We start from the raw sequence: 25,025 nt of genomic DNA, 5'->3' as shown, positions 1-25,025 counted from the left end.
ATGTTTTTGTAGTAATTTTAGATATTACAAAAGCAATTAGGGAAGACCTTCTGGAGAAACTGTTTCTTCAGGGTTTAGAAGTTAAAAGGGACTTGATTGAAAGAGGATTGATAGACCAAATTATTCAGGTGATAGAATAAGCCCACAGAAGTCACTTAAGAAGGAACAAGCTGTGGGATTGAAGCAGGGACTTTTCATGTTTAGATCATTGAATCTGTTGAAGAACAATGAAGAAAAGTCACTGAAGGAATGACTTGGGAGAGAGGTGGCATGATGTAGGACACCCAGGAAGAGATAAATAAATATGCATTTGGTGCAGAATTCTTGAGCAAAGAAACATGTTAAAAGAAGTGTTAGCAGAAACTGACTCAGCGGTCCCAGAACTGGATGGGAAAGGTGGTATGAGTGATGGCAAGCACACAGTTGCAGTTTTCCTGTTGAGAGGTGATGAGTTATGAGCTTTAGAGACATTTAGTGAATGGAGAATGGGAGCTATAAAATAGAATAAGAGACATAGCCAAAAGACTAATGGAATTTGATTAGAACTTTATAACATTTGCATGAGTAGCGCAAAGCAAAGAGGAACCAAAGATGCTTTAGGGTGGAACTATATGAAATTACTTTTATTTCACTTAAGTCTATGAAAGTTGTAGTTCTGTATGGTTCTTTGTAATTCACACCTGGTTTGTGTGGAGAGAACGGCTTTGAAAAGTGGATTATGGCTTCATCAAGGAGCCATGAACTGCAAGAGTCCTTATATTGGGGCTGGGGCTGTAGCTCAGTGGTAGAGCACTTGCTTAGCATGTGTGAGGCACCTGGTTTGATCCTCAGCACTACATAAAAATAAATAAATAAAATAAAAGTAAAACAAGAGTATATAGACAATGATAATAATAATAATAATAATAATAAAAATAAAAAGAGTTCCTATTCCAGTAAAGTGAGGACACAAGTCTCCACTGCTTGTGGGAATTTTCAGAGCTCTGAGCTGGTAACATAGCAAAATTATAGCATTGAGAACAAAAAAAAAGAAGTTGGGAGAGAGGGAGGAAGGGAAAAGCAAGCAGCAGGCTAACTTCATGATTTATTTTTTCTTTAAAATTTTAAATGAGTATTTTTTAATGTATTAATTCAAAATCTCAAATAAAACAATTTGGCCTTTGACCAAGTGGTGTTTCCAGCAGTGTAGAGAAACTCAGAAAGATTGATTACCTCTTTAAACAGTTTGACCCTGACTTGATCAATTGCTTAGTTTTGAATTACATGGATATTTAGCAGGAAAAAGTAGTTTTAAAAATTTGAAAGGGCATCTAGAAGCATGTTTTAGCTCATTTTTATAGTAACTTTTTTGTAGCATTGAAGAAAATTAGAAACAAGTCCATTAAGACTCTAACAAAATAAACCCCCACCCCCATAAGTGAACACTTGAGGTCTTTGGAGAGAAAAGCAAGTATAGAAAACAGTGCACTATTTTGAAATAACCCAGTTTGACAGCATGACTTTGATACCCCTCTACTCTTCTTCACACAGATCTGATTGGTAAGCATCAATTAGTTGTGAATGGCGCATGCGTGCTTTGGAATAAAGAAGATAGCAGTACTGCTAAACTAATTGTAATGCTCCCACCAAACCAGGGGTGGTAGGAGTGTGTAGATGAAATCCTCCAGAGACCCCTTCAAAAAATTAAGACCCCCATCTCCAAGGAGGTACCACACAGTAAGTTAGGGCCCAGCAGCAGTTTATAGGAGTTTTCATGTTTTATGGTGGCAAATTATTAGGTTGTTCCTACTCATTTCCTATTCAGACTCACATCCAGCGCTTCCTGAGCACCACAGAAAACACTAGCCCTGTCTTCCCTGAGCTTGGGGAATGTGGGACATGGGGCAGAACAGAATGGGCTCATTCTCCAGGTTCACCCCATTTGCATGCATATTTTATGAGGCCTTTAAAGAAGCAGCAGCTCAGGAAGAGCCATGTGGGAGTGTGGGAGTGTGTGTGTGTGTGTGTGTGTGTGTGTGTGTGTGTGTGTGTGTATGTTGTGGGAATCTTATATATCAAGCTGTTTGTTTTTACTTGGGATGAATGGGGTGATGTTTCATATATAATCTACTTAGTATCCCCCCGATGAGATACTATTGGGTTACTCAGAAGAAGTTTAAGTGCAGTTTTTGATTTTGAGGAGCTCACAGTTTAGTTGGAGAGATAAGAATCTATGAAAAAATAAGTAAAGAACAACAAAAACAGTTTATAATCTTTGTTGAATGTATATATTATAGGGATCTGAGAAGCAGGTTTCTTATGAGTCAGGGAAGTCTTCTTGGAAGAATGAAACTTACAGTTTAGAATTAAATATCATTCAAAATGGAATTTATTGAATATCTACAGTCTGTGTCCAGTAATATGACTAAAATTTGAATTGTAAATGAGAAACTACTCTGGCATAACTTTTTTTATAGATTAGGCAGAGCCATGTAAATGCTTTTTGGTAATTGTGTTCTATAAGAAGTGCATTGTGACTACTCTTCTCTCTTTCCCAAGGCCAAATATTCTTACATCTTGCTTGGTTGAATTTTGATCACCCTATCTAAATCTATGTCTTCTGTAATTGAGGATTTTGTTAAGGAATCTCTTTCTTTCTTGAGACTGTGGTTCTGGGAAGGCGTTCAAGGGCACTTCTTCAAACAACAAAAGTCAGCTACGATGGTAGCAATTTTTCTATTGAGCAGATGGTTCAACTTTGCAGTTTGAGCTATTGAAAAATAATCCTGTTCCATTTGCTGGATTGTTAGAAGAGCCAGAATTTATGTCTCAAATAAACTTTTATGTCTGTGGTGCAGAGGGTTGCTTTAGTCCTTCGCCTGGATTCAGTCACAAAGAGTGGGGACATGACAATGTGTAATCATTAGAAGTGCAGTAAAAACTGCACATCAGTTGAACCAGCTCATATTTAGTGAGGTCACATCTGCTTTATGTCTGTGTTTGTTCAAGGATAAAAGGAAAGAAGCACCAGGGCTCCTTTATGTTCTCCTGTTTTCATCTGGCCTGCCAGGAGCTCAGGAGGTCTGTTGTTCGTCATTTCTGGATAACATCAAAGCTGGTTCTGGCAAAGCTGTCACTAATCTGTGGGCAGGATAGGCCTCAATGACCCTTGAGAACGTTTGTACCTGGGAAATATTTCTCCCTCTTGCAAAACATTTCATCTGAAAGGAGTTGCACTCTCCATCATTCACCTAACTTTATCAGAAAGCTTCTGAGAATCTACAAATGAGTAACAGTTTGCCTGCAAAATTATTTTCCCCCATATTCACACTTTTCTTTTAAAATCTTAGTCTCTGTTTTCTTAATAAAGCTGTAGATGGTAAGACAGTTGAGAAAAAAGTGCATATTCCCTTTTTGCTTTTTAGGCAGATCACTGATAGAGTCCAGTTGAAGTATAGGCTATTGTAACTCTACTTCCTGTTTATGATAAAAATAATCCATACTTTTGATTAAAAAATGAGATTTACTGATAGTTGTGGGGTTTTATTCTACATTGAAGAATTAATATAACTTTTATTCATTTTTTATTTATTATATTTATTCATTTCCTTCATTTATTTACTCATGCATGTGCTCATTCAGACAGAAAACATTCAGTGAACACCTACTAAGAAAAAGACATTTATCAGATGGTGAGAGACTATGAAGAAAAATAAAGCAGAGTAACCAGAGTGCTGGCTGGACAGAGCTGTTGTTTTTACAGTACTTGGGAAGGCCCTGTGGATATTTGAGGAGACAGAGTTGGCAGGGCAGACATCCAAGAGAACAGGCAGAGGTGGACAGACCATTAAGGGCAAAGATGCTAAAGGAGGGGTATCCTGAGTACGTTGCAGTAATAGCAAGTGGACTGGTGTGGCTGGGTGGAGCTAGTGAGAGGCCAGGTGGTGGCAGGTGAGGTCAGCAAGGCATTTGGGGGGTGGCAGGACCCCATGGGGTCCCTGGGGTCTTTGCCTTTTAGTCTTGGTGAGGTGGAGCCATTAGAGGGTTGTGAGTGTGTTTCCTAGAGGCCCTGAGTTACATCTTAACAGGCACATTCTACCTAGTATGTGGAGTATCAGTGGTCGGGGACCAGGGTAGGAGCAGGGAACTTGTTAGGGGGGTCCGTGGTTATAGCCAGGAGAGAAATCATGATGATTTAGGTTAGGGTTATGGGTTGGTAAGAAATCAGATGCTAGGTATATTTTAAAGGTAAACCCAATAGGGATTTTGTTATTTTGGACATGAGATGTATGAGAGGGAAATCAAAGATAATTTTAGGGTTTTTAGTCAAGGCAAATGGTTGGGTAAAGTTGTATCACAGAAAATCTAAGTGCTAGACACCAGTGATGTCTTGATTTTCATCATAATGTATGGATTTTCTTTCTTATTTATTTATTGTTCTTAGCTGTACATGACAGTAGGGTATATTTTGATATATTATACATGCATGTTAACTTATTCTACTTAGGATTCCATTCTTGTGGTTGTACATGATATGGAGTTACACTGGTCATGTATTCATATATGAACATAGGAAAGTTATGTCTGATTCATTCTACTGTCTTTCCTATTCCAATCCCTTCTCCCTTCCCTTTATTTCTCTTTGTCTAATCCAGTGAACTTCTATACTTTCCCTCTCTCCCTTTCCTTGTTATGGGTTAGCATCCACATATCAGAGAGAACATTCTACCTTTGTCTTTTTAGAACTGACTCATTTCACTTAGCATGATATTCTCTGCTTTCATCCATTTACTGGCCAATGCCATAATTTCATTCTTCTTTATAGCTGAGTAATATTCCATTGTGTATATATACCATATTTTCTTTATCCATTCATCTGTTGAAAGGCACTTAGTTTTGTTCCATGCTATGGATTTTCTTAAAAAAAAGTTTTTTTTTTCCTAAAAACCTGCTGAAAAAACTTAACTTACAGACATTAAAACATATAAATATATTAAGTTTAAACTTATGTATATTAAGTATAAACTTGATAAATTTATATACGTGTATGCATGTATATGTGTTTGTATATTTATTCAGGTAGCCACTACTTTTACTCAGAGATGTAGGACATTTCCAGTCCCACGGAGGTTTATCTGCTAAAGGTAGCCACTGTTTTTACCCTTATTACCATCAATTAGTTTTGTCAGTTTTCAAACTTCACAAATGGAACCATGCCATATGCTTTAAAAAAATAACATTTATGTATGTATGTATGTATGTATGTATGTATGTATGTGTGCTGAGGATTGATCCCAGTGCCTCACGTGTGCTAGGCAAGCACTCTACCACTGAACTACAACCCCAGACCTCTTTTTTAACAGTTTTTTATTGACTTACAATTCACATACCATAGAATTCACCTTTCGATGTACAATTTAGTTGTTTTTAGTGTATTTTCAAGTTTGTGCAACCATCATTATTCTCTAATTCCAGAACATTTTCATCCCCCACCAAAAGATACAGACATTAGCCATCACTTCATTTTCCTCTCTGCCACTCCTGACAACCATAACCTACTTTCCACCTCTGTGGTTTTGCCTGTTTTGGACACTTCATATGAATGGAAACATTCAGTGTGTGCTCTTTTGAAACTGTCTTCTTTCACTTAGATAATAGTCTCATGGTTTATCTATGTTGTAGCATGAATCAGTGCATTATTTTAAAAAATGCTGAATAGTATTTCAAAGTATGGGTATATCATATTTTGTTTATCCATCTGTTGGTTGATGGACATTTGGTTTGTTTTCTCTTTGGGGTTATTGTGAATCATTCATGTACAGGTTTTTGTGTGGGGATGGAAAGGTTTGCGATTCTCTTGGTTATCTACTTAGGCATGAAAAGTACATGCCCTCCAATAGCTGTCTTCTTTGCTCAATAGTAATTCATTTATGTTGTTGCATGTAGCAGTAGTTCATTCTCTTTGGGATTCCATCCCCTTAGCATACCACAGTGTATTTAAGCATTCTCCAGTTGATGGGTACTTAAATAGGCTGTTCCCAGTTTGGGGCCATGATGAACAGCATGGGTGTGACATGCTTTGCATGTCTTTTTGTGGGCAGGCGCTCATTTTTCTCTAGTAAGCACACACAGATGGAATTGCTGGCTCCTTCATCTTTTTCAACCTGTTCTTCCACAACATTGTCTTGCTTATTTGTGTGAGTGCTGTGCATGCCCTTGTCAGCCACTGGAGCAGAGAAATATGCTTCTTGTACACCTGCTTCCAGAGTTTTCCTTCTTGCCTGGGCACACATTGAGGATGGACTTTTCTTCCATTTCTCTAGTCATCTTTTGGAAACTGTCTCCTTCTTTATATATTTCCTCTTCTGCTTAACAAAGCAACTTAGTTCATGCCTGCCTACAACTCCCTGTGTAGTTACTATATGGAAGGACTGTGGATGCCTATGTGTGGGTAAAACCCATGAATACAAAATTTCAGTTAGAGGGAATAAGTTCAAGAGACCTAGTGTACAACATGGTCACTATAGTTAACAATGCATTATATACTTTAAAATTGCTAAAAAGGCAGATTTTAAGTATTCTCACCACACACACACACACACACACACACACACACATATACACACAATGTGTGAGGTAATGGATATGTTCATTAGCTTTTTTAGCCATTCCACAATGTGTGTGATTATTAAAACTTCATCCTGTATACCATAAATAAATATGATTTTTATTTGTCAATTAAAAAATAAAAACAAAACAAACCTGAGAGCCTGACTTGTACCCAACTGGTAAAGGAGGTAAGAATTAATAGCACTTAGAAATTGTTGTGGAATTCATTCTCTTCAGTTCTGCCAGAATTTGAGAATTTTTAAAATCGTATTCTCCACTACTCCTGGTAAATGCCTTTATGAGTCTTTGTTGGGGGTGGGGTGTGCTGTGGATGGAACACAGGGCCTCACATATGCTAGGCAAGTGCTCTAGCACTAAGCTCTACTTTTAGCCCTTCATGTTGTTTAATTGTATGAATAATTGGTTGCCACTTAATTGCAGAGTTCCTTGGAAAAGAATGTGTGTGGAATAAATGATGTAGATAATTAAATAGACCTTTTCTAAGTGTGATATTTAAAATAATTTGGTGACAGTGGTAGCAGAAGTAGAGTCACCATGACTTGTTCTCAATCTCTGGTGCATTTCCTCTAAGACAGAAAGAAAAAGCAATGTTAGAGCATGCACTTGCTATTTATATCTTTTGAAACTTTGTTATGTGCTTTTCATTATAAGGATAAATCTGGGCCTCATATAGGAAAGAGTGTAGCATGGTTTACAGGGCCTTAATATATAGCCTGTAATGAATTTGATTTTTTTGATTTTTTTTTCCCTGGAAAATGAAAAGGTTTTGTTTTGAAATTTATTACTTTTTTTTTTTTTTTTCACAAAGGCAGTAAGATATACAATGCCAAAAATCACTTTTTCTCTTTTACAACACCCATTTCTCTTTCTCAGGGTTAACCACTCCTGGTATTTTTCTCTTTAGAGTTTTTAATCAAGCCTATAAAAGCTTATATAGATATGTTTGTTTTGTAACACTGGGATCATGTTATTCAGTGTTGTGAAGATTGCTTTTTTCACTTTGTAATGTATCACAGACATTGTTGTGTTCTTGTTGATCTACCTTCCTCTTTTCTTGTCCTTTTTAGTGCTTATTTTACTTTATCTACTAGTTTTAGAGTCAAGAGTTGCTGCTTTAAACCCCAAAGGTGACCAATACATGTTTTTTAAAATAACTGTGAACTCAGGGATTTTAATTTATTTGTCGTGTTTTAATCCAATGTATCATTAATCTTGATGATTAGGTAGTCTCTCATCTGTCTGCAAGTCTTTTTCACATTACCCCCTGTATTCTTTGTTGACTTCCTCCTTTCAAGATATGACAAGATATTGCAGGGTATTCTTTTCCCCAGATGAAAATTAATTTGTGGATTAAGCCTCAATTTTACTTCATGCTGTGTTTAGGAAAATTTCTCTCACTACATTTAACCAGACTTACTTGCTGCACCCCTGGGTGTGTCTTATCAGTGAATCATCAGATATTTTAAAGAGCTATCAAAAGTAGGGAAGTCAGCTGGATCCTGTGATGTAGCAAACAAGTCACCCTGTGTTCCCCTTCCTACATCCCCAGCAACCTCAACAGAACAACTAAAACAGATTCTTCTTACGTCTTTAAAAATTATCTTTTATTTTACAAATATTTACTGAAGCTTGTGATCCATAGAAATGTAAGCAGTTGAGGGCCATGTACAAATGTGGCAATTACTTTTCAGTTTTATTGTATAAAAATTTACATACTATAAAATTCACTCACTTTAAGTGATTAGTTCAATAGGTTTTAGTAAATACATACAGTGGTGTATTCTACACTATAATCACTTTTCCATCCATCTAAAATGTTCCTTCATATTCACACGTTTCAGGTAACCATTGACTTTTTGGGGGGATGCTATAGTTCTGCCTTTTTAAGAATTTCACATAAATGGTATTGTATGGTTTATAGTCTGCATCTGGCTTCTTTTTAAGTTTTAAGTTTCAAGACTTCTTCATTCTGTTCCTTTACTTTTGGGCTAGATGGTTTTCTATCTGATGGATATATTTATACATTTGAAATCAGACATTTGGGTTGTTCCCCCACTCCCATTTTTGGCTGTTATGAAGAATGCTGATGAATATTTGCATATGAGGCTTTGTGTAGATGTATATTTTAATTCTATTGGGTCAATACCTTAGAATGGGATTATTAGGTCATGTAAATGTATTTTTAACTTTTCAAGAAAACTACCAAAACGTTTTCCCAAATAGCTGGACCATTTTGTATTTATACCACCAATGAATGAGCGTCACAGATATTTTCACATCCTTATCAACACATGGCTTTGTCATTCTTTTTGATTTTAGCCATTCTATTGGGTGTGTAATGGCATATAAGTGCTTTAATTGTATTTCTCTAGTGACCAATGACACTGAGTATCTTTTCATTGCTTGTTGGCCATCCATATATCATTTTTTTAATGAAATGGTTGTTCAGGTGATGTTGGACTGTGTCTTCTTTTATTGAGCTGCGTCAGTACTTTATGTATTCTGGATGTAAGTCCTCTGTTAGATATATGTTTGTCTTTGAAACTTAATTTTAAGTTGAGTTTTGTCAAGAAAATGTCCAATTTATTTATGTTTTTATTGAAACACAAAACATATAACCTTACCCAAAGAAAATAAGAATACTTTTTTTTTTTTTTTTTTTTTGGAAAGAGTTTATAATCAGGAAAGGGAGAGAAATAAGAGAGAAAGTTTAGAGAACAAACAAAGGAACTACTGGAGACAGAGTGAACTAAGAGATTATAAAAGGAAGAAAATTTGAGGAAAAAAACAGAAAAGGAGATAAAACTGCAAAGAGGTAGTAATAAAAGAAAGAACCTAAAAAATGGGGAAAGAGAACAGCAAACAATTTTAAGTTATGGAGGAGAAAAGAAGAATAGGTATGAAAGGAAGACAAAAAATTCAAGAAGAAAATGCCACAGCTGTTCCTGTAGTTCCCACATCTCGGCCACTGTCTCAGCTACTCTGTTATCTCATCTCTCAGTTGCGCACTTCTTGTGTCCACCCTGCCTACTGGAAGTCCCTCCTTTCCTTCCACATTTTAATTCTTCAGTATTTTACTGCCCCACCTTCCAAACATACAAAATAGCTGGGTTGTATCCTTTCCATCTACAGTGTATAAAAGCACAGCTCTGAAGTTAACTTGTTTGGGTTTGAATCCTAGCTCTGCCGCTTACTAGCTCTGTGACCTTGAATGGAACTGCACCTTGAGAATATTCAGTTTCACTGTCTGTACAATGGGAATGATGACTATGCCTGTCTCAAAATTTTCTTTGGAGATTGAAGTATCTATGTAAAGCTTTCATCATGTTTGACACATTGTGCTTAGTTATTAAACATTATAGATACTGTTAGTGTGTGTGTATGTGTTGGGGGAAGGGGTGTTTCCTGGTTCTGTGCCTTCTACTTTTGACTTTCTGTTCATGTTCTTTTACTTTGGAAACATCTTACCAAACTAAAATACTTAAGTGGCAAAATACCACAAAGCATCATGCTGCTGAAACTCCAGGATATAAACACAACTGTATTTGCTCATCTGGAATGTAAAGTTGGAAGTAATAATAATGCTTATTTATGTAGTGCATGAACTGTGAGCATTTTAACTTGGTACTGACAAATATTTAGTAGTAGAAGACTTAAAGGTTCCAGGACAGGAATTTCCTGGTTTCTGTAATGCTGAGATGCTAAACCAAACCACAGTTTGATAAATACAGCTGAGGCAGGTGAGAGGTCTGAAATTTTATATAAATGGAGGACACGAACTCTGTCCCTTTTGTGCCAATCACCTCTGCTAAAATTCCCATCCAAAAAAAAAGGACAGAATTTGGAAGACACCTCCTTCCTGATGCCAGACCCCTTCTGTACCATTTCTCAGATGCCTTTGTCTCAACATGATGAGGAAAAGTTTATTTCCTAGTGAGTAATTTTTTTCCCCCCTTGGGTTTCCCCCCAGTTGTTGGCAGGTTTTCTCTTAGTTTGAAGTAATTTTTTTTTTTTTTTACCCCTGAGTTAATATAGGAAAAAGAATTCTCCCCTGTTTTACTTGTAGCCTTTCAGCAATATGAAGTAATGTTATCTAACTCTTTATCTCTGTTATGCAACATTTCCTAGTTCCTACTACTGTTCTTCAAAAAACATGACATTTTTCTTGCCTTCTGATTTGTCCAATTCTGGATACAGGCTAATTCGTTAGGATGCTGCTTAAAATGTGGCATGCACAGATGAGCCCAGTTAGGTGCGTTCCTTATTCTGGTTGAGGTTCCTTTGTTCCATTAACCAGCCTAAAATGGTGGCGTCAGCTTTTCAGCCATTATGGTATAATATTCATGTATTATATTTGGAGTGTTCATATACTTATTGTCTAAACCAGGACACTTCTAAGGGTAAAAGGGGGTATGATTATTTATCAACCTCAGGCCACAGGCATGAACCAGAAATGGAGTGGGTGCTTAGAAATATGTGCTCACTGTATTACTCAGTTTTATTTTGCTATAAAAAAATACTTGAGGTTGTGTATTTGTAAAGAAATGGGGTTTGTATAGCTCACAGTTTTGGTTCAGGAGGATGGTGCTAACATCTGTTTGGCTATGGTAAGGACCCCCTTGGCTACATTACATCATGGCAGATAGTGTCATGGTGTCATGGCAGATAGTGTCACAATGGTGGGAATCATTGTGAGAAGGAGAGCTAATATGGTAAACTTGAAGCCAGAGAGCAATGGAGAGGGACTAATCTTGCTCTTTTATAGCAACCCTCCCTTGAGAACCAGCCAAGGTTACAGGAGAACTACCTTGATCCCTTCTAAGGGCAGCATCCTGGTTTAGTCAGCTTTTTTGCTACTGTGACCTGACAAGAACAATTTTAGGAGGAAAAGTTTATTGGGGGCTCATGGTTTCAGAAGTGTCAGTCGATAGATGGTTGACTCCATTCCTTGGGGCCAGAGATGAGGCAGAACATCATAGTGGAAGAGTGTGGCAGAGGAAGTGGCTCAGGACACCACACAAGGAAGCAGAGAGAGTGTCTCCACTTGCTAGATATAAAATTTATACCCCAAAGGCATGACCCCTAATGACCCACCTCTTCTAGCCACACCCTACCTGCCTTCAGTTACCACCAAGTTAATCCCTCCCAGGGTATTAATTCAATGATAGGGGTAAGGCTCTCATAATCCTATCATTTTATCTCTAAACCTTCTTGTATTAGCTCACACATGAACTTTTGGGGGTAGCTCATATCTAAACCATAACAATCACCAATGACATGCTTACCTCCCACTAAACCCCTCTTAAAGGACCCACCACCTCTTTATATGGCCACATTGGGGGCCAAGCTTGCAATACATGAACCCTTGGGGGACAAACCATATCTACACATAGCAGTCATTTTAATTATATTAGGATGAACTCAAGCCTGAGATGTAGCCTTTTCAAAAAAGTTTTTATATAAATTGCTAATAGCCCAGATGCTCCCCTCTATCATGTATTTAAGTAGTTGATTTTTTTTCTGAACTTTGTTGTTTATATTCATATTTATATAAAATATAATTGAATTGATGTTTGTCCTGTGGAGCTTACTTAAAAATCTAGATTTTTATCTTGAAATGAACTATTCTCCCTAGTCTATATAATCTGAAAATTTGATGAACAATGTTCTTCTCATTGTTGGTAGTTTAAAAGGTGCTTTCCCCAGATCCTCTGTACCAATCTACCTCATCCTCATGGAGCTCTCAAGCTCCAGGGGGAAATTGAAATAAAAATCTTAGACAGCCCCTCTTAGTCATTTCTATTTTAATAGGAAGAAAGAAAGACTGTAAAAAATTTCAGAGCAGAAAGTATTGATATTTCATGATTGTCTCTCAGGTAACTTGGAAGGAATTTTCTTTTGCAAACAAGTTCTAAGCATCTTCCAGATATCAAATAATAGGTGCTGAAGGTAGAGTTACATGCAAACTTGTTGACTAATGAACGATACCAGCTGATATATAGGTGCTGTAGGAAAGGTCAAGCGGAGTGGGAAGAAAAAGGAGGAAGATAATTTTTTAAAGGGCATCTTCCTCCACTAAAATTGGCTGAATACAAACTTGACAGGTCAATTAATAAAAAGATAGTTTTTGTGTATTTCAAAAGTTACTCATATTGCAAAGAAAATTTCTCTTGGTCTTGGCTCTTGTCCTTGTCTCTTGTCCACAGGATTTATGTATTTATGCTATTTTTTATTCACATAAATTTAAAGTTCACTTAACCTTTGAATCTGTGTTATCCTCTAGAATAGCAACTTCTAAATACTTTTTATTGCAACTCTTGGAAGGAAATATATCTTACATTGTAATCCAGTATGCATGTATGTGTGCATGCTCACACACACACACACATACACTCAGAAATAAGTTTCTTGAAAGAGTACTTGAAATTGCCATTTACCTTTGTTTTCCTTTCCTGTGTTATTCAGTTCCTTTACATTCCATTCAAAAAGGGCATGTTGAGACCAAATAAATTCATTTCTAACTTGGCTTGCACAATTAGTTTATAAAACTCTGTTCTAAAGTTGTTGTCCTTTGACTCCTAAATTATGTATAGATGCTTTATGGTGGTAATGATCAATAGAAAGCTGGGCTCACTTGTGCATGAATCTACAATAACAGTGAGAAACAGGACTCCATGATCTTTTTGTTCTTATGAATAAATTTTGGCTCACTGGACTAGCATAACAAATTGAATTGTTTTGGGTCTCCTATATGAGAACAGCAGTTAATTCAGTCCTGGGACAATCAACAGCACACAATCTTCAATCCAAGTATTTCAATTATAGGATGATTACTTGCATAAAATATCCTGTGTTAGACTTTTTAAATTCAAATATTTATTAGTCCAGGAGTTATGATTGCCATACTGAAATTGGTATGAAGAGACAGGCCTATCTCTAGAAAGTTAATTTACCTGTATTATGGATTAATTGTTTATCTGTTAGAAAATTATTGTTTTCCAAGTGGTGGGTTTGAGGCCATATAATTTCCTATGTTTTTCTGTCTTGCTTTTGTACCACTTCTGTCATATTCATAGTTACAGATATTCAGATAGCCTCTTTCTGATGTAATTTTGAGTACTTGTAGGAGATCTCAGCATCTCTCAGAACTTGAAGTCAAGTAGGGCTAAGGCTGTCATGTTATGTGTTTTAATTTCAGCAAATATACCTAGATCTAATTTTCAAGGTTTTAATTTGACAAGTATAGAATGTTCTCTATAACTTTATGAAGATGGGATTTGGAAACAAATTGATCTGGATTAAGTCTAAAAATCAGTTTGGAGACTTTAGGATTGGTCTCTAAAACATTCTGTTTCTCATTCCTCATTTATGAAACTAATATTTACCTCAAAGGATTTGTAGAAGAATTAAATGTGTGTGTGTGTGTGTGTGTGTGTGTGTGAGAAACATGATCCCTGATATATAGGAGATACTATAGCAATATATATTTATATATAAGTATATATACATTATGTATGTGTCTATATGTATGTATGTATAAATTCCTTTTCTTTTGGATTTGATATTTGTGTAATGGAATTTAGAAACATGCATTTTGATTTCTGAATCAGTGTGCTTATTGTACTCTTTTTGATTGTCAGCGTTAACATAGGACACTGAAAATGTGAAGTTAATTGAAAAATTATACCTTATAATTTTCTGAGAGCAAATTCCATTTATGTCTAGTGTAAGGATTTGATTAATGCTGAAACTTAAACCTCAATAACAATGTAAATTAGCCTTAATACATTTGAATTTTATTTTTCTTCTCTAGTCCAAATGAAGCAAAAGATAAAGTTTCATTAGTTCTTGAGTATTTACTCATTAATGTTGAATCAGGTAATTAATCTCTTTGAGACTAATATTTTATAACACTCTTATTGATGTTTTGGCATTTATTTGCTTATATATACATGTAGCAAATCTCCCATAAAAACTATTCATTAGTTTCTTTTTAAGTTTTATAGCTATTACACATGCATATATTTATCTTCATAGTATTTCTCTAGAAGTTGTGTTATATTGCATGACTCTGTAGGATGAGAATTGAGATATTATTGTCTGACCACTATATTCTCCAGTGTCTAATCTTGCTGAATACATTAATGAGTGCTTTAGTTAATGCCTTCAGAATTCAATCTGCAGTTGGCCCAACACTTCTGTTATGGGAAAGAGGTGTTGGTAGTATATATAATAAGAATGGTTCTTTTTGAGGAGATTCTGTTATGCCAATTAAATGCAAGTTGAAATAGAGAGGTCAGAAGGATGCTGTCTGGGGATTTAGGGCCACTGGGTAGAAGCTGGTTTAGATTTCTTCTAAATGGCCTCAAGATGTATGTGTAGAATTATGAATGGCATTTATCATGAGACAGATTTTTCCTCAGTGTGAAAACCTGTCTTTCAAATGGTACCTTTGTCTACCAGTGACACATTGAATTGGGTTCAGACCAGCTCAATTCCTGACCAACTTTGTGGACTTAAGTCTTAGTCTTCTGTAACATGAACATGTTATAAATCTGATTAACTTTCAAGGGTATTGTGAAGAGTAAATTATTTTAATTGTCAATATACAGTATCCTATGGTTTACAAAGTGCTTCACAGTAGTTAACATAGTCAGCAAACTAAGTGTGGCATTAATGTCTTTACCACCAAAGGTCAGTGCTATAGTTTAAGATCTTGAATGTCCTCCAGGGGTCTACTAGTTGAAGGCTCGGTCTCCAGCCTCAGACACTATTGGGAGGTGGTGGAACCTTTAGGAGGTGGGGCTTAGTGGAAGGAAGTTAGGTCATTGGGGTCCTAACCTTGGAGGGGATTAGAACCCCTGATCCCTTTCTTCCTTTCTCTTCTCTGCATTCCTCCACCACATGTTCCTCCCTGTGATGTTTTGCCACAACACAGATCCAAAGTTACAGGACCAAGTGACCATGATCTGAAACCTCTGAAACGGTGAGAGAAAATTGGCCTTTTACCTTAGTAATTGATAATCTCAAGTGTTTTTCGGAAATACCTGTAATGGAAAGCTGACACAGTCAGGCAGTCATTTGTCAGGGCATTTCCAGCTTCCTGGATGTGGTTCATCTTGTTCCTATGTGTACTTTATTTTAATCTAGAGTTTCTGTCAGAAAAGACCTAGGCAACTCACTCTTTTGAGTTTTTGCTTCTTTATTTCCAGGTTGGATTTTATCTGAGGGCCCTTCAAATACTAGCATTTTAGTATTCTATAAGCCTGTAACTACAAAAGACCATTTCTCTTCCTCTTCAGTAGTAAAATAGTTGACTATTGGCTAGAGAAAGGTATATTGCTGATTTCATGGTCGCCAACCTTTGTGTTGTGAATAATTTTAATGTTTGCTAACACTTGCAATAAATTCTCCTTGGCCTTTGTAGCATTCTAAAGCACATTTTCCTCTTTAGATACCTTCCCTTAGGCAAGGCAAGGGAGGTACATGCTTGGTCTGAAATTTCTATTTTCAAACAAAGCAAAACATGCGCCTTTTAAATACTTTTAAACATCAAGGGTTTTGTACAAGCAAAGTATTTCAGGATGCATTTCTTGGAGAAACTGAAAATCAAAAACAGAGTTACCACTATGAATTTGGCTAATGAATGCATACCACTCCCATGATCAACTCTAATTGCTAGTGGGAAGTGGCCCCTTGTCGCCTGGCCCTTTCCCCAGGGAGAATTTTCTTACCACTTTCCATTTTATCACTGCAAGAGTCCCAGCTTGCCCTTTGTCACAGAAGCAATTGTCATCATGGCTCTCTGCTGCATACTCTTATATTGTAAAGAGAAAAAAGAGAAGTCCCAGAGTCTTTCCCTCCCCAGCTTCCTCCACGTGGAGGTAATAAAACCCTTGGCAACCATGTTCCCTGTAATCAGCATGAGGTAATTTTACAAGCTACCATGAAAGAGCCATTTGTTGAATGTCCGCCTTGTGACAGCCATTTGCTGATGGTTTAATATGCTTTGCCTCATTTAAATCTTAAGACATCTTTAGGAGGGAGGAGAAGTGAAAAAGCAAGTTTTTTTTTTTTTTTTCCCTGCCATGCCCAGAGGAATCTGCTGGCCAAGACTTAGCTGAAGCCTTATGTGTAATAGCCTGGAATAGAGTGCTAAAGTCAGTTTCCAGGTGGGGGCAAAAACTACCTCAGATACAAGTATTTTAGGAAGTGCTTTTTAGCTACAAAGTAAAACTTTTCAACACTGTTTAGATGGGACTTGGAAGTGATTGCAGATGGTGCCTGCAGGTTACATGGCATCAAGTGGAAAGGCTAGTTCTTTGACTCACAGCCAAGTTCCTGCTCTGCACCATGTGAAGGGCTTTCATATTTCTTCTTTCCTCTGGCATTTGAAATTAGGCTGAGGTGAAACTTCTGGGTGGCTTAGTTTCTTTTCATGACTGTTTAAAAAAAAAAAAAAGTACCTATTCTAAGCCATTGTTCTTCTAATATTTCCAGACCGAACATGTCATGTCTTGCTGCATTACTGACATTTCCCGAACTTCTGTATGTCTGCAGGATTGTTGGCCTCAGGTCTGAAGGTTAAACTTTTAAAATCTTCAACTCAAATTACTTCCTTTTTATTTGTGCTTTTGGTACTTGTTATGAGGCAAACCTCTCCTTTTTTTTTTTTTTTTAATTCTTGAGTCTTGAAATGTTAAAGAGGTTGTTACCTAATTAAAAAGTGACACTGAGCTGATTTCTAATGGAGAACCCCCTAAAAGCTCTATCTTAGTATATACACACCTCTAATTTTAGAAAAGGAACCAAGGAATACGAGACAGCTAGTTTTAGAAGCAAGGTGAGGAAGATAGAGAGATTGTTGGCTCTGATAGAGCTGAATTCCCTCATGTAGGAAAAAATTGGGCTTGTCAAAGGCTGTGCCTAACTGGTATTAGGAATTGTATCTGCAAAGTTTAAATGATATTACAAGGAAATATAATATGCTCATTGCCATTCTCTTTGAGAGACTTTGAGAACTTTATACAAAAACACTCTGTGGCATCTTATATCCAAGAAGCAAATACCTTGTCATTAATTGGGCACTCTTGGTGCAGGTTCAGGTTTACTCCAGGAACTCCACTTTTGCTGAGAGCTGGGTAAGGGTTTAGTCATCTTTTCGTCTTAGTGAGGATATTACTGAAAGAATGAGGCAATATTAATAATGCTTCACATTTATAACAGGGCTTCAAAGTTCACAGAGAACTTTCACACAGATTATCTTTTTGTGTGTCTCAGCAGCCCTGTGAATTAGGTGTGGCAGGTATTATTAACACTTTAATTTGCAGTAAATTTAGAATTAGACAAAATATGTGACCAGCCCAAGGCAAGTAGATTTAAAAAAATATGTGTTCTAAAGGAGACAGAGAGAGAAAATTAAACCCACGTGTACCCCACCACCACCATTAGAAGCCTTTTTGCAGAAGACTGTCTTTGCCCAATGTTCCCCACCTATCAGCCCAGACCAGTCCTGTGTTCTTAGTTCCCACACAGAAGCAGATTGGTTATTTACTGTCATGAAAAATGAGATGTTACTTATGGGAGATTGTTGAGGGGGACTGTAAAAACAAGGCCCTAAAATGGAAAGGGATTTTGCAAGGCTTTATATCTTAGAGTTGGTAGAAGCTTGATATTTGGCCAACTTCACTTTTCTCAGCCCCATATCTGCTGCTTTTTGACTTAGAGATACCATTGGCACAGTATTCAGTTATGGTTTCCTATCTTGATATTTGGGAGCAGAGTTAGGACTATAATCTTGGTGGTGTTATTTATTCTGTTTTGCTTCATGTTTCCATCATATCACACTGTCTCTGAGATTTCTACACCATATTCACTCGAGGTATTTGGAAACTTGGGAAATGGATGACTGTAATGTCCAGTTGTGATTTTTTTCTATTTTCTATATAGCTTTGGCTGTTGAAAACACATACCATGAATAAGTATTAATTGTATAAGGTCAGATAAAGCATTGATCTCATACTATCCACTAAAACTAGGTCCCCATCACAATTAGGAAATGCTAAGTATAATAATTATACTAGTTTTATTTCCTTATAAATCTCCTAGCTTAAGTAATGAAGAAGGGGGTATTTTAGCTGAGTATGATTATTTGAAAAGGATGTTATAGAAAAAATTTAATAGTTTGCTAGAGGATGGGCTATATGACTTTTGAATGTTCTTTATATTTAGAAATTCCAAGATCCCAAAACAAGGCTATGAAAGAAGTCTAAGATATGCTAGTAGCCCTAGTTACAGTGTTTTTGTTTGTTGGTTTGTCATAGACTGCCTTTTCAAGGTGTGCCCTATGAATCGATATTCTGCCCAGAAGCAGTATTGGAAAGCCAAGCAAGCCAAACAGGGGAACCACACAGAGGCCGCCTTGCTGAAGAAACTACAGGTAAGGGCCAGGCTGCATGTGTCTTGCTTAGGCTGGACCAGAGCAGCAGTAACAAAAGATGTATTCATAGCTTTCTAGTTCTGTGATTTCACCCAATACACAGAAATTTCAAATAGATACAACACCTTGAAAAGTGTAGGGCAGTTTTAAACTATTGGGTGTGACCATTTGTTTTCTGGCATGTAAGACATGCTGCAATTTTTTTTAGGGTGTGCCAGAGGTATTCAAAGCTTCACATTAAACTGAAAACCAATTCAGAATCTCTGTAGGAATATTAAGTTAAGTTCTATTTTACTTGACTTAGCACTTAATTTTTCTCCTGAAAAACTATGGAAAAATAATTGAAAGATCATCGTTTCTGATTTTGCTGAGTGTAAATTTCATAGAACTTATTTTTGAATAATTCAAATTCCTATTATTTTCAAAATTAAAAACTTACTTTGAGACTTTTGTAATTTACCTACTATCCTGGTTGCTGTTTCTAGGAACATTCCTTCTTAAGCTAATTTTATAAGACCAAAAAGTTTTCCTGAAATTTCCAACATAAAAGTGACCCAAGACATTTTTGGCTACCTTTCAGCATGAATTGAGAAATTATCACATTATATTAAAATCACTTATTTAATTACTACTCCCTTTCTCTCCATCCCCCCAAACTCTAAGAGTAAAGCAACCAGCCAATTTTATTCCTGGTTATATAGTTTTTACTAAAAAAAATGTTTCTTTGTGAGTTATTATACTCTGTTTACTCTGTTTCCACACTGAATATTTGATAATCATTTTATAGCATGCTGCAGAACTGGAACAAAAACAAAATGAATCAGAGAATAAGAAACTGTTGGGAGAAATTGTGAAATACAGTAATGTTATACAAGTAAGTTTCTATTTTATTTTAAAATAAGTGAATATTTTATGGGTAATTATCCATTTGAATTGGAATGCCAAACAGCATATGAAAATTTGGAAATACAATAGTTTGTTCTTCAATGAGAATAACAGATGTTGTGATGTATTCAGTAGATATTCAATGCACAATTCTGTACATCTAAAAATAATCCTTGGATAGGTGTATAGCTCAGTGGCGTAATGGTATAGAGTTTACCTTCTATTAGTGAGATCCTCTGTTCAATTTGTAGAACCACCAAGAAAAAAAAAAGAGAATAAAACTGATGTATGCACATTAAGAAGTGATTGTATCTGGGTATGTGTATAAAAGGAATAAGGTGGGGAAAGAATAACTAAAAGTCTACAAGAAGTAATCCTCTAGATTCATGGGAACAATGTTTGACATCAGGGACTTTATATTTCTCTTTCATAGAGAAAGAAAAAATTTCTAATTTTACTTTTAGATAGGAATCCTTTTAGAATTGTTAATAGAAATTCCTTTACTTCAATTAGTATGCACACTCTGATTTATCTCAACTGTGTTCCTTTCCTGTCCTTCAATTGGATCTTTTTGGCTTTTTTATTTTATTATTTTTTAATAAATGCCCCACCTTGTTCCAAAAAGAATGTAAGACATTTTCCAAGATACATAACACATAACAAGATAAAATGCAAATAATTAAGGCAGTTGGGTCAAACAGAAAGTAATGATTGCATGAGCAAGCTGAAGTTAGGGGTGAGGCATGTTTATGAAAGCCATGTTGTAGAGTCTGGTAAACTTTGTCCTAAAGCCTTTTTGTTGCCTGCTTAGCAAAAAGGGAAGCTTTCTATGCCACAGCATTAGCATAGGAGGTCCATAGCATACAGCCAAACAGAGGTCTAGACACATTACCATTCCCAGAAATAAGATCAGGGAAGTATTTCTCCCAAGACTGCTCATAAAGAGGACACTGTTTCATTTAGTAAACAATATCCTTAATAACTTCCTTCCAGCAAATACCACAATGAGGGAGGTATTTCATAAACCTGTTTTTAAAAGTAATATCCCTTGATATTTTGTTTTTGGCCAATGGCAAAAAACCAGAGTACAGGGCAAAGCAATCCTCTGATGGGACAAGATGAGAGAACTTGGGTCTGCAGCTTCCTGAATGTATGACTAAATCCGATGATAGATAACTCAGTGCTTTTGGCATGGGTAGACTAATGTCCCATGGGCAATCCTCCAGAAATAGTTTCTCTGCACAAAGTTTTGATTGCTGTTAAGTCTAGTAAGTACTTAAGTGTTCCTTGTCAAGTACTTGAAGTACAAATGTTTGCCTGCTCATTTAGGGGCTGAACCATAGCTTTAATGTGGGAGAACCCAGAAGAAGAATGGGGTTGGCCCATGAGAATTTCCAATGCTTTATGATTAAATGACAACCAAGGGTATAATAGTGAGCTTTTCAAAGATCTGGTTATAATTTTCTATTGAAGACCTGCCTTTTATTTTAAGATCACTTCCTTTTTATATTGTAGGCACTAAAATGACCATTCTTTTTCAAAATGATCGCAATAATGATGGGAAGCTTATTTTGTTTTGGTTTTCCTATTTAGTAGAATTATATTTTTGGAAAATTTTTGTTCATGGAGTCCAGAATATCTGAGAACAGAGGTTCTACACTCATATGAAAAGGGGCTGGTTCTGCGGAGTTGCAGAACCTGTTTAGGATGTGCAGCCCTCCTCATGGAGGAAGAGTTAGGCTGTCTCTGGGCAGGGGTGGTTAGTGATAGATACTAAGTAATTTGAAACATTATTCCAGTGTCTTAGTTTTGTGTGTGTGTGTATGTGTGTGAGCGTGCAGGCTTTGAGAAAGGATGTGGTTTGGGGGACCTCCAAGTGTTCTTTGCAAAGCCTGGATTTATTTTAGTATTCATCAGTAGATGAAAAGAAATCAGAGTGTCCTCAGATTTATGTTCCTTACATACTCACCTTATTATGAAGCAGAATTGGGGGTGGAGGTGAGGAGGAACCAAAGAAGGTTGACTTGGAAAGATGGTCACGGAGTCTGAAATCAGCTCCTTTGTTTAGTTTCTGCCTCAAGCCATGTTATGGGGGTATATGATATATGTATAATGCACAAATGCAATGAAAGGGGATATGAAGGGAAAAAGGTGGTAACTGCGTGTCTTTCCCCCACAGCTACTGCATATAAAAAGCAACAAATATCTGACTGTCAACAAGAGATTACCTGCTTTACTGGAGAAGAATGCCATGCGTGTATCCTTGGATGCTGCAGGAAACGAAGGGTCTTGGTTTTATATTCATCCCTTCTGGAAGCTGAGAAGTGAGGGTGACAATGTATGTAAATATAAAATTAAGGGGGAACAGTGAGTTCACAGAGGAAGCAATTCATAATAAGTGAGGGAATTCAGAAGGTACAAAGAAAGGAAAGGTAATTTTCAACCAACATATTCTTATGTTAGTGTCTTACTAGGCTAAATGTATTTATAGTACAGATTGTGCTCAGAAGACAGAGTTCAAATTAATTTAAAATCCCCTCCCAGCTAGAATTTGCAGGAAAGAATGTAAGCAACCTTAATTTACTGAGTTGTTTGTAAAGAGAGGCAGAATTTACTCCCTTGCCTAACAGGGGGGAGTGTGGTTGCAATGAAAAGAGCTGTGTTTAGGAAATGGTGTCTGCCCTTTGAACCAATAGAGTGACACCATGGATCATGGCAGTATTCCATGTACTGGCTCCATGGTGGCTTCTTACAGTTATGTTATAGTAGATGTGGGATATGTGAGGAGCTATAGGTTTGGCACCTACTCATTAATGACAACTATGTTAAAATTAGTTGTGGACTATGTATACACATTGTCATGTAAATTATAATAATTGCCAAAATATTTCCTGCTATTTTATAGAGAAAAATTATAGGAAATGATTTGTTAGGATCAATAGTTTGATTTTTTTTTTTGGTGCATGTAATATGTAAAATATTGGGTGATAGTGCTTCACACTTGGGAGATGCTCAATAATTGCTGATTGACAGTAAACACCAAATAATTTTCATAAATAGAATGTCCTACACATATTGGGCCAGGTGATCATAGTGGAGCTTTTCAGAAATTGACAATGTGAATTCAAAGCAATATAAAATATAATTATTCAAAGAGTTTTCTCCATCAAGTATGTTGTTTACATTTTTAATATGTTTTATGTATTTCTAGACTTAGAAATGTCTTCCTTTTATTGTGAATCTACTTTTCTAGTGAATTTTAAAGTATCATTTCAATTCCACAGGATGCAAGCTTCATGATTTAATTTGGTTAGTAAGTTACCTGGTGGTATCTTCCTTAGGTAAGGTTTGGGAGAAGCACGGCATGCAGGGATGCAATGCACTTTGAATCTTCTGTTGGATTCCTTAAAAAATAAGTTGTACTCTTTCTTTTGTCATCAAGTAGTGTGCTGTGAGCATGATACATTTTAATTTTAGTAGTTAATTACAATCAACTCTCAATTATTCAGGGACTGATGATAGTCTGTGAAAGACCCATGCTTTTGATACTATTTTTTGTCCTGCTTGTTCCACTGACTCCCCCTTCCCCTGCTCCCACCACTGAGTAGCATCCCTATCTATAGGTGTTCCATGAAAATTAAACATCAAAACAAAACCTGAGCTCGAACTCCCAAAGAATGTGGTAAAATGATTGGATAAATTGGAGCCTTTAGGTGAGATGTGGCTTATATTAATTCACTATTTATTCATTCTCTTTATTCCTTTCCCTGCTTCCAAATCACTTTACAGAGTCAATAGAGAGTTGAATGTAATGAACTATTTCAAATAATTAGTTGTACTAGAAAAACAAAACAAAACCTACCACTCAAATGTTCTATTTTGGTGAATACGAACAATGTAATTGTTAAGTGCAATATAAAAGTGTCCTTATCTTGATGTGCTCCATATAGCATGGCTGAAACAACCTTCCACTTTGCTTTTTGCTGAAATAGCTCACTGTTTTTGCTCACTGCTGTATAACTTTTGTGTATGATTAAGGTTGCTCTGAAAACTTAAGCACACCCACAGCCCTAGAATGGTCACATGAATAGTTGTACTGTAACCCTCATTTTCTTTCTTTGGAAGAGGTAGCATTTTTCTAAAACATAAACCTACTGTTTTGTTGAAGGTAATTGCAAATTTTATCATTTCTATTACTCCTGATTTTTTTTTTCTCTAAAAACCTATTAAATTAAGATGAGGAAATTACAATGTTTAGAGGACTTTAAAATTATAAATTTACTATTTAGTAATTAGTTAAGTTTAATTTAGGCTGTGTGTGTCCAACAAGATGTTCTTCGACACAAACCAAATGCAAGGATGAAGTGATGATAGTCTGGGGAGAAAGGTGCTCATATCCTCAAGTGGTTCCACCACTTAGGTGTACCTTTATAATACATGTATGAGGATGTGGGGAGGATGGTTTTGACTCATGAATCCAACATTCCCTGTATAGAAAGCCCCTGCTTGTTCTCAAACTGTTAAAAAGTCACTGGGGACAATTATGAACAGAGAACATAAATGTTTCATTTTCATTTATTGTCTCCTGAGTGAATAGTTAATTTGTCATTTTCAATTTTGATCTAGGAAGACTGGGGTTCTTCACCTTGATGGTTGATTGTAGAAGTGTAAAATGGCTAGATATTCTTTAAATTGAGAGAAAACTTCACTTCTTGGGGAAAGAGACTCTTTCCATCCATCAAGTAGATTTGACTGTTTTTAAAAGCTATATGCCTTGAATTTCTAGCAGAGGTAGAACTAGAACTCTGGTGTTTTGATTCCCGTTGTGATATTCTTTGCACCATACCAGGTGCCACTTCAGAAGGCAAGTAACTGTAAATGACATTATATTGCCCTTTATTTTCAGCAAAATCCCAGCTTGATCTTAGATGACTGTTATATAGAATCCACAGAAGTGCTTTTGGAATTGCAATGTTTAAGAAAAGATGTTCACGCTCTATAGGGAATGTGATGGCTAATCCTAGGATGTGCCCTAAAATGACTTCACTCTCAAGTTCTGTACTAAATATGCAATTCCCAGAAAGCTTCTGGC

General features: G+C 36.3%; 1 protein-coding gene across 3 annotated transcripts in view; it reads left to right on the top strand.

Moving 5' to 3' along the window:
* The window catches only part of Itpr2 (inositol 1,4,5-trisphosphate receptor type 2), a 462,398-nt gene that overhangs the window by 71,127 nt on the left and 366,246 nt on the right, over nt 1–25,025 (top strand). For 2 of the 3 annotated variants that reach the window (XM_047550877.1, XM_047550878.1), the window contains exons 3-5: nt 18,933–19,048; nt 19,836–19,922; nt 22,113–22,271. In XM_047550877.1, coding sequence (XP_047406833.1) covers nt 18,933–19,048; nt 19,836–19,922; nt 22,113–22,271 — 362 coding nt within the window. Of the gene's footprint in view, nt 1–17,144; nt 17,185–18,932; nt 19,049–19,835; nt 19,923–22,112; nt 22,272–25,025 lie in introns of those variants that run through there. The other variant, XM_047550879.1, reaches the window with a different exon arrangement.

This window comes from Sciurus carolinensis, chromosome 4, assembly GCF_902686445.1.
Source record: "Sciurus carolinensis chromosome 4, mSciCar1.2, whole genome shotgun sequence".
Classification (NCBI taxonomy): domain Eukaryota; kingdom Metazoa; phylum Chordata; class Mammalia; order Rodentia; family Sciuridae; genus Sciurus; species Sciurus carolinensis.
Note: the sequence above shows the minus strand (reverse complement) of the source record. Positions and strands in the feature narration are given on the sequence as shown.